This window comes from Lagopus leucura, unplaced genomic scaffold (genome assembly GCF_019238085.1).
Source record: "Lagopus leucura isolate 7727_CA_CO unplaced genomic scaffold, USGS_WTPT01 Super-Scaffold_760, whole genome shotgun sequence".
Lineage (NCBI taxonomy): Eukaryota > Metazoa > Chordata > Aves > Galliformes > Phasianidae > Lagopus > Lagopus leucura.
The window spans coordinates 6,772,671-6,782,558 of NW_024962257.1; the positions used below are offsets into that span (position 1 = coordinate 6,772,671).

At 61.8% G+C, this 9,888-nt stretch overlaps 2 protein-coding genes and 1 long non-coding RNA gene across 17 annotated transcripts in view; 1 reads left to right on the forward strand and 2 right to left on the reverse strand.

Moving 5' to 3' along the window:
- Positions 1-1,397, forward strand: part of TNRC6A (trinucleotide repeat containing adaptor 6A) — a 42,965-nt gene extending 41,568 nt beyond the window's left edge. For all 13 annotated transcript variants that reach the window (XM_042863954.1, XM_042863955.1, XM_042863957.1 and 10 more), the window contains one exon: positions 1-1,397. This exon is cut by the window's left edge and continues 1,371 nt beyond it. The gene's annotated coding sequence lies outside the window, so the exon portion shown is untranslated.
- LOC122175925 lies at positions 921-2,343 on the reverse strand. Of its 3 annotated transcripts, XR_006177573.1 has the most exons (3): positions 2,205-2,343; positions 1,610-1,763; positions 921-1,502 (listed from the first exon to the last, which is right to left on the reverse strand). It is a non-coding gene; the product is annotated as an uncharacterized LOC122175925 (long non-coding RNA). The 3 variants fall into 3 exon arrangements; XR_006177574.1 differs by lacking the exon at positions 2,205-2,343 and having other exon boundaries at positions 921-1,499; positions 1,610-2,157; XR_006177572.1 differs by lacking the exon at positions 2,205-2,343 and having other exon boundaries at positions 1,610-2,157.
- A 5,170-nt stretch (positions 2,344-7,513) lies between these two features.
- On the reverse strand, positions 7,514-9,716 carry NDUFAB1 (NADH:ubiquinone oxidoreductase subunit AB1). The gene is made up of 4 exons (XM_042864481.1): positions 9,433-9,716; positions 9,265-9,352; positions 8,631-8,742; positions 7,514-7,676 (listed from the first exon to the last, which is right to left on the reverse strand). The coding sequence occupies exons 1-3, from the start codon at positions 9,694-9,696 to the stop codon at positions 8,651-8,653; spliced, it is 444 nt and encodes a 147-aa protein (XP_042720415.1). The 5' UTR covers positions 9,697-9,716; the 3' UTR covers positions 7,514-7,676; positions 8,631-8,650.
- Positions 9,717-9,888: the final 172 nt, after the last annotated feature.

Consider the following 9,888-nt stretch of genomic DNA (forward strand, 5'->3'; position numbering starts at 1 on the left):
TTGCTCTGTAAGACTTTTCTCTGCCAAAAAAAACACGCTTGGAGCTGGAGTTGGACATCCTGCTTTCTGACGCTGTCTTTTTCTTAGTGAGTGGTGGTGGTTTGCTGATAATCCGTAGTTCTACGATTCTTTTGTAATCCCATCGAGTGGCTGTTCCTGCTTTGTGACTGTGTTAACGTTTAACTGTCGTACCTTAAAGCCGAACTGAGTAACTATGCATACTGTAACCAAGTGATTGGGCTTACAGAATTGTTTGTTGTACAAAAGTTTTAAATGTTTGAAAAGTTCTCGCAAATACTTTCTTGCAAAAGTGACGAGTTACATCTCTGCCACAAAAGGTGTTACGTGATGCTTGTTTAGTCGGTGGGTTCGAGACTAGGCAAGGGTAAAAACTTTAACAGTGCAGAAATCGCCATCATTTCATTGCCTTGATTCTAACTGTTTGTGTCCGAAGATGCAAAAGAAGTCAGTGGCTTTTAACTGTTTACAAATAGAATGTGATTGTAAAATGTACAGTTTGGTTGTGTTTGAATTATGAAGTTTCTCCAGATATTAATAAATCATGATGTTTTTGGCTGCTCAGCATATAACTGTCTATTTTTTGTGACTTTATTTGTAGGCTGTTTTCTATACGATGAAAATATCAGACGATAGAGCTCTGTATCCCCATAGTTTGATTTTTCTTTTAGCCTTCTGATTTCTTTTTTTTTATGAACAAATCTGCATTTTATCCTAGCAAAACTCTCCCTCAGCGTTGCCCACTGTGAGCTGAGAATCTAAGTGCAGAAACCTGCAGCTTGCTTTTCCTTTTCTATTTGAGCACCTTTGGAATCCCGTTGCCCTCCTCCATCCACTTCCACCGCCCCCCACCATTTGTGCCCTGCTAGATGCTCAAGAGGACACTTGCAAATAAGGAGAGCATTTTGGAAAATAAACTTTAATGCTTAAAACGTACTGGTGTTTAAATTTATACCTCATTTACATTAATCATGACAAACAATGCAGCAGCGCTTAATTTGTATTTCACTTCACAGTGGCTTAGCTTGTTCTGAAATGGCTATAGGGCAGACCATGTATGTACATAGTATGATGTGACTTCAACAATCTGTTAGCCTTTATTTTCAAATTGCCGGATGTAAGTCATTAACTCTGTTGGATGCCAGCATTGTGTGTTATTGGACACTTCTGTACCTATCGCTACGAACCACGCTGTCCCAGCCCAAGCTGGCTTCCCAAGTCTGCTCTGACCCCCGTGAAACCGTTGCCTGATAATCTTTCAGGACTCCGCATCGAGTGGAACTGACATCACGCCCGCGTTGATTGTATTGTCAAAGTGTTTGGACTTCTTTCACTGAGCTTGTTACGTGGAAATAAAATGTGGTTGGTTTTAAAGCTGATGCTTGGTGCCACGGTTCAGTCTGTAGCGCTCAGGCCGTCCAGCTCCGCTCCAGCGTACACAGCTCCAGCCCCTCGCAGAAGGAGCGTGGCCGCCTGCCTGGCTGCTGGGGACAGGGGGGGGCTGGCACGGGAGGGACCCTCGATCCACGTTCCCCCCCCTTGGAAGGGAAAATGTGACCTCCGTGCCCCCCAGCTCGGGCCTGATGCTCACCGGTTGCTGCCTGGAGTGCTGCTGCAGGAGGGAGAAGGGCACCCAGGGGTTGGGCTCCACAGGCCAGCTGGACACCGAGACATCACTGGCTTTGCCTGAGTCGACCATGGGTTCATTCATGCTGCTGCAGCTCGTGTCCCAGCCGTACTGGGAGCTGGTGGCAAAATCCGTTGGGGATTAGAATAGGTGGGAGGGGGTCAAAGTGTGTTCCTGGCACAGCAACGCTGGGGCCCTCGGGAGAGTGATGTAGTGCTGGGCTGTTGTGCTGCAGCTGCAGCCAGCTGGGGCCGTTCTGAGAGCGGCGGTGCCAAACGGAAGGGCTTGGAATGCGGGAGGCTGTGCCCCGGTACCGGGGCAGCAGATGGGAGCTTCCCGCTCCCTTATTTCACAGTAATCCCTAGCGCTAATTACGAGCCCTCGTGGGCACGCACACAATTCCCACTGCAGCTCTGAGCCTTTCTGCACCGCTCCTTAACGGGGGAAAACCACCCCTGCGGCTCCGGGCTGCAGAAGGGCGCTGCACCGTCGGACCCGGGAGCACGCGAGGGGCTGAGCTCGACCCCGCAGCTCCCCGTGCCCGCAGCCCCGCACCTACCCGTGTCCGCGGGCGGGCGGCTCCGGGCGCTGCGCGGCGCTGAGCGGGTCCCTGCGGCAGCAGCAGCCGTCGTCCGGTAGGTGCAGGTGCAGGAGCTCCTCCGAGCGGCTGAAGGCGGGGTTGTCCAGGGAGCTGCCCGAGCCGGGCCACGAGCGCGCCCAGTGCGGGGCCGCGGCCTCGTCCGGGCGGCAGAAGCGGCGGTAGCTGCGGGCGGTGAGCGCTGCGGAGCTCCGGGGCGCCGTCCGTCCCCGGGGGCTCCCCGCCCCGCTCCCACCCGCACCCACCTGCTGCGGCCCTGCTCGGCCCGCGCCTCCCGCAGCAGCGCCCGGAACCTGCGGACCACGGCCGCCCCGACGGCGATCCCCAGAAGGACGACGCCGAGCAGAGCGCCCGCGGCCGCGCCCAGCAGCCCCGCCAGCGTCACTCGCCGCTCGCAGCGCAGCCCCACGAACCAAACGTCGCTGCCCGCGGGGCACCTGTGCGGGGATGCGGGGCGCTGAGCGGCGGCCGCGCGCGGCGTTGGGGGGTTGGGCGGGGCGGCACCCACCGGCAGAGCGGGCCGCGGCCTCGGGGGTGCGCGCACACGCCGTGGTTGCGGCAGTAGTCGCGGTGGCAGAGGGACGTGCACGTGGCGTTCCCGTCCGCCCTCACGACGCAGGCGAAGCCGTCGGGGCAGGAGAACAGCGCCGCGCAGGGCTCCGGCGCTGATAGGAGAGCGGGAGAGAGGACGGCGGCGGGGCCGTGCCGCTCCGCACCCTCCGAGAGCCGCCGGGCCCCGCGCCGCCCGCCCGCACTCACCGCGTGCCGTGTGCCGCAGGACGCGGGCGGCGCCCACCGCCGCAGCTCCGCCGGAGCGCAGCGCCGCGTCGAGGAGCGCTCCCAGCGCCGCCGCCCGCACCAGCTCAGCCGCGAACAGCGCGTCGTAGTGCAGCACCACCTGACGGGGGCTGCCCGCCCTGCGGGACACGGCACTGCGGCTGTGCCCCGCATCACCCCGAACCGTCGCGGGAACGCCGGGCACTGCGGGGCCGTCCCTACCTGACGGCGGTCACCTCGAGACGCACGAAGCCTCGCACCGCCGCCAGCCGGGCCGCCACCTGCGCGGGAGCCATGGGTGCCAATGCGGGACCGCCCCAGCGCGATGCTCCTCCCCACGGGGCGGCCCCACGCTCACCGTCCGGTTGAGGCCGCTCAGCAGCACGTGGTGCTCGTGGGACGCGGGGTCGCGCAGCGCGGGCACGAAGGCCATGTCCAGCGCCATCTCGCAGGGCACGCGCAGGAGGGACGCTGCGGGGACAGAAAGGGCTCGGCATCGCCACCGCTCCCCGTGCCGGCGGCTCCCGGGAGGGTCACCCCGCAGCCCACCTCGCAGCTGCGGCGGTTCATCCTCCACGATGAACTCCGGGGTGGCCCTGCCTGCTGTCTCTGGGTTTGGTGTCACACATGTGGGGTCAGCGTGTGGCCGCTCCGTAGGGCTGCTATGTGAAGGAGGCGGCTCTGTGCCACCGAGGGGGTCTGTGGGCTGATGGGGGGACCCTGGCACCACACTGGGCCCCCGCATCAGCTCCTCCACAGCCCCCCGACATGCAGCACTGATGGGATCCAGCGGGGCCGTCCTCTCATCCCTGAGCAGTGCGGGGCTGGTGGCAGTGGCTGTGCTGGTAGCAGTAGGTGTGCTGGTGGCAGTGCTGGTGATGCTGGTGCTAAAGGTCAGCAGAGGTGGAGATGATGTGGGTTTGGTCAGGGCTGGCTGCAGTGGAGAGCTGGGGGCCGCGGGAAGGGCTGTGCTTGGTGGTGCAGTCACTGCCCAAGGCTCAGCATCACCTGCCCACACCGGGGTCCCTCCTGGGACCTGAGGCCTCTCAGCATGTTCACGCCCTGGGGACGCTGCTGGGTGGGTGTCTGCAGTGGGGATGAGCCCCAGGGAGGGCTGTGGGCCCAGTGACTGTGGGGCTTCCCCTGGCAAGGCTGAGATATGCCAGGTCTGGTTCATGGCGACACGGTTGGACCCAGGGGGACTTTGAGTGTTTAGCAGCCCCAACACCTCCATGGTCAGGTCTGGGGCTCCCTCAGGGCCAGGAAATGTCACCCCTGGGACAGCGGCTGTGGTGCTAGGGTCAGGAGGCAGACGTGACTCCATGGGCAGTAGGGCCGTGCTGGCCCCAGGGCCCTTGGGATGCCACATCAGCCCTCCACGGTCAGCAACCCCTGGGAACAGCAGAGGGGGGCGGGAAGTGGCATGAGGACCCAGCCAGGCCATGGTTGTCCCCTGCAATGAGTGGGACTCTCCTGCTGGCCCTGTCCCTGCCAGCACCTGATGAATCCTTCCTAGTTCCCCAGGGGGGCTCTGCAGATTCTGCAGCCCCCCCACAAAAGACAGTGTCCCACTCGTCCCCGGCACAGGGCTGTCTGTTGTGAGGCCCTGGGGGGTCCCTGCTCTGATGTCACTGCGTGGGATGGTGGCACCCCTGCCCTCTGGCTCCAGGGCAGGGTGTGAGGGGCTGAGTGAGCCCTCCCAGCTCTGTGTGAGCACTGTCCTCATAGTGCTGGGGGTTCCCCACTGCCCCCTAGAGCTGCTGGGCACCATCATGTGGGACGATGAATGCGACAGGGTCCTCTGTGGGGTTGGGGAACTCTCTGCCTTCTCATTTCCTATGGGCTCAGTCTTGGGGGCAGTGCTGATGGCTGGAGCTGTGCTGAGCTCCATGGTGACTGCCGTGAGCACCCTGGCTGGGCTCTCCCCAGGGGGTGTAGGAGACGTTCCCTCTCTGCCTGCAGCTGCATCAGTGGTACCAGCAGAGGGTGAAGGCTGTGCCGCGGTGCTCACGCCATCCCGCACCGCAGGGACCGTCCCGGCCTCCCCAGGGCTGCTGCTTGTGCCGGAGGGCTCAGCAGTCCCGGGTGGGGTCCCAGGGAAGGGGAACAGCTCAGCCTCTGTTTGCAGCCACCCCGCTCCGTGTTGCGGATCTGCGGGCAGAGGCAGAGGGATGCTGAGCGGGGCGGGCGCCCTCCGGCACAGCACCAACACGCGGGCCCACCCCGCAGGCAAAAAGCCCATCCGCGGTACGGTACCTGTCCGGCAACCCTCCCCTGGGTGGGCGCAGGGGACGGCCGTGCCCCGCGTGGAGCCCATCCCGCTGCCGAGAGCGGGGCAGAGCCGCGCCCAGCACCCCACGAGAACTGCGGAAGGAACGGATCGGGCGTCAGCGCCGAGCACGGGGCTCAGCGCATCGTCCCCCCCAAAAGCCCCGGCAGGCGGCGATGGCGCGGCGGAGATACGGCCGTCCCGCACCGCGGCCTCGCGCCCCCGAAGGCTCCGCCCGCACACCGGCACGAGCCCGAGGCGCCGCCAGAAAGCAGCGCACGTGCGGGCACGGAGCCGCCCCTCCCCGGCAGAGCGGCGCGGAACAGAGCGCAGGGCTGCGCAAAGGGTGAAGCGTTTTCCAAGCTTTGCACGCGGCTCCCGCGGGGCAGCGGCGGGCGTGGGGCCCTTTGTGCCTCGGGAGTCATTTCCTGCGAAGGGAAAAGCGCGGGCATCGCTCGGCGCCCGGCTGGATCCCGCCGCCTTTGTCTCGGCGCGCGGAACGCAGCCGCTGCCGGCCCTGCGCTGCGCGGCCCCGCGGACACCGGACGGACGGGACGGAGCGCCGCTCCGAGCCGAGGAAGGAACCGCCCGGCCCGGCGCCCCTCCGAGCCCCCCGCCCCGAGACTCCGGCACGGGGACGCGCGCGAGGACGCCGCCCCTGCACGGGGGGGACGCGCATCCCCCGGGGAAAACGGGGCCGCGGCCGCCGTCCGCCCGTGCGCGGACGGAGCCGGGGGACACCGGGCGCTGCCGGGAGCCCGGACCCTCTCCCGCCGCACGTGGCTGCCCCGAGCTGAGCTCCCCGCGGACGCCGGGCCCGGCCGAGGGAAGCCGACACAGCACGGTGACGGCACCCCGGCGCCCGCCGCTCCCCGCGGCCCCTCCCGCCCTCCCGCGTCGCGGGGTCCCGGTCCCGTACGGAGCTCCCGGCGCTCACCTGCGGCGGCCACGAGCCGCGGGACCCGCTCCATGCTGCTGCTGCTGCTGCCGCCGGCGGCTCCGGAGCGCAGGAAGCCCCCGCCCGTTCCCTCCGCCGCGGGGCGGAGGCGCCCGGAGCCGCAGCCCCCGGCCCGGCCCGGCCCAGCGGGGAGCGGCGGAGCGGCAGGGCTGGGGCGGACCCGGCTGCGGGCGGAACCCGGCCCTGCGGCACCCGCGGGCGTCGAGCGGAGACTCGGAGCCGCGATCCCCCCCGGGGCTGCCCGTCCCCGCCCGCCGCATCCCTACGGAGCCCCTCGGACGCGGCTCAGCTCCCTCCTGGGGCTGGGAAGGACCGTCCCGCCGCCCTCCCGGCACGCAGCTGCAGCGCTGACCCGGCCAAGGCTCTTTCACATCGACCCCGACACGAGAGCGATGACCGCACGGGGTACCACCCCAATGAGAGCCGCCACGAGTGCTTTCTCTCGTTTCCACTGCACGGCACGTTCAGAGAATATTTCACAGTTCATTTAAGAGGAAAGAGCTGTTTCTTGCTCAATGAAAGCAAAGCCCGGGCCCTGAAGAGCAGCAGAGCACCCTCAGGCCGGGGGCACAGGGCAGACTGGAGTGAAACCTGGTTCTCCAGAGGAGGCTCTGAAAACAGCACCCACCCCACATTAAGGCTCCATGTGGAGCAGCTGGGGCTTATTTTCCACCATCCCATCACCCGGATTGCCAGAGGAAGGCACGTTATCAACTGACACTTCTTGGCTCACAGCCCAGCAGTGCCTCTTTGACATACAAAAGTGTTTCTTGGCTGAGAAGAAAAACTGTGCAGTGTCCAGAAGTAACTGTTTTTTTTTTTTCCCCCGTCTCAAGATTGAGAGACTGAAAGCAAACCTCCTGTGCTGGGATGGGCTACACTTACCAACACCCCAGTGTGGTTTTGCATTTCAGCAGCAGGCATGTCATCCCCTCCTTTAATTTCCATTCAAAAAACAGAAGCCAAAAATGAGACTCATTTTTGCCAGCATTTGTGAAATAAATAGTAAAGGCAGAAAAGAAGCATTTTAGTGGAAAGAGTAGCAGTACCAGCAGTGAGATCACAGGACTCAGCTCAGCAGCAGAGGCTGTACTGGAGCTCCCACTCAGGTATACGATTCTCTTTCAGTCTGCCACACAAGGAGCTCTCCAGGAGGTACAGCTGATTCTGCCAGCTCACAGTGCAGTGAGCCCCAGCAATGTTCCTTACCCTAAAAACCAGCCCCAGTGGGCTGCAACTGTGAAACAAAAGGCATCAACACCATCATGGTCTTATATATTTATTCCTTTTTCCCTCGTTTTCAAAGGACAACATATTCAGACAGCTTTAAATACAATGTCCAAGTACAACTTTCTGATGAAAGCAGCAGCAATGCAGCATGTGCGCTTATGCCCACTGACATCAGGGCCATCCTAGTGGTAGACATCTCCTGTTCAAAAAAAACATCCATGCATTTAGTAATTCATCAGCTGGAAGCTACCACATTAAGGAACAAAAGAGGCTGGTCTAGCAGAGACATTGTTATGGGAACTGCTGAGCCACGGCCTGAACCTCTGATTGACCACCTGAGGGGAGCCCTGAGTCAGCCAGAGGAGCACAGCTGAAGGCAATTCACCCGTGCTGCCGTGAGGGGTGGAGCCTGGCTGCACCTCTCCTAGACCTATTTAAGAGCAGGCTGCCAGTGGGCAAGGATCTCTTCTGGAGATCTGCTCTACTGGAGTTTTGTAGTGAGCTCAGGATGGGGGTAAGCTTTCTATCTATTCTCTTTTTGTTATCATAATCTGCTTTGCCAAACTCTCTTGTTTATTTTGTAATTATAGCATCTTTATATTCATTGATTATACACATGACAAGTGCTGAAGAACACCAGAGGAAGTTGCACAAGCCTTGCAAGATTATCACTTTTTTTTTTTCCCCATCCATTTTTGGCTCAGAAAGAGCAGCAAACAGGCACAGCTCCTTCACTGACCCTTTACACCTCAATCTCAGGGAAGATCGAGGCAGGGGGGAAGTGAGTAGCATGCACAAGAGCAACAAACAGGAATCTGCTTCCACGTGCTCCTGATGCACACAGCCCTAAGGCCATCGCTCACTTCCCCTGCAGCCCCCAAGTGCCTCTCAGGCTGCCGCTGGAATAACCCTTTCCTCATCGTTTCCTTTCCTGCCGCTGTCCCAGGCTGTGGCTGATGAGAAAGCAGCCGCTAGTTGCAGCTCAGAGCTGTGCTGTCACCCACCACTAGGGAGCGCTGCTCAGCACACTGCGAGCAGCTGAAGAGCTCTAAGGATGGACTCCAAGTCAGTTCACCACCTGCTAACAGAACTGTGGATTCCTGCAGCGCTTGGTGTGGCATAGAGATCCCTGCAGAGGCACGTTTATACTTACTCTGATTTGGAGGATTGCTTTTATTCATAAACATCCTTCTTATCTGCAATGTAATCTACAATCTCTTGTGGACACATTAATTTTTCTGCATCTCCATCAGGAATTTCAAAGCCTGAAAGAAAGCACATAGATTCAGCCCAAAACAATGGAAACAGGAGCAAGGCTGAAGGAAGCAATTACTGCTGGCTCAGACATCTGCAGCACAGCCAAAAGTAAATACACAGGGGCTGCTTCTCCACTGAAGTCAGAGTCAGCATCTTGTTACTACAGCGAGTAAGTAAGGTGTAGGCTGTGCGTACACCTTACATGACAGTGACTCTGGATAGGAGACAAGGCAGAAGCAGCAGGGGCTGCAGTGCCAGCCAGTGTCCCTGAGCACTGCTGAAGCCATCGGTGCCCAATCAGGGCTCCCCCAACACAGAAGAGGGAAATGTTCTGGGTAACTGCAGGCAAGCAAGAGCCAAAGCCCCTTGGGTTCAGTTTGCTGCCGAATGCTCATAGAACAAACAGAGCTGTAGCCTGGGATGGGGAGCGCGGGGCTCTCAGCAGCGGATCTGCCCTGAAACACAACCCAGAACACGGAGCTCCTCTCTGCCCGGTCCACGCGGACGCACACCAACGCCCGCGCCATTACCGAACTCGTCCTCCATGGCCATGATGATCTCCACTTGGTCCAGGCTGTCCAGCCCCAGGTCCTTCATGAAATGCGCCTCGGCCGTCAGCTGGGGGTGCACACAGGCAGTCAGCTCCCGCTCCCGGCCCCGGCCCCGCCCCCGCCCCCCCCGGCCCGGCCCCCGCTCGCCTTCTCGGGGTCGATCTTGTCGTACAGCTTCAGGACGTACAGGACGCGCTCCTTGATGTCGGCCAGCGTCAGCGGCGGCAGCTCCGAGTAGCGGCGGCACGGCACAAGACCCGCCCGCGGCGCCGTGGGGATAAAGGCGGGCTGCGGGGCCCGCGGGCGGCCGGGGCGGAGCGTGCCGAGCGCGGCGTGGGGGACGGGGAGAACGGCGGCGCCGGCACGGGGCAGCAGGCGGCGGACGCAGGCCGAGAGGACACGGGCCGCCATGGTGACCTGATCCCAGCAGCCCCCGCGCCGCGCCCGGAAGCGCGCGTGCTCGGCGCGAGAGTGACGGCGAGCGGGGGGAAAACGGCGCCCTCTGGCGGCGGGAGGCCGCGCGGCTCCCGATCCCGGTACGGCGCAGACGGACGGAGCGTCACCGAACCGAAGCACTTTAATGACTGCAACAAACGCCGCGCG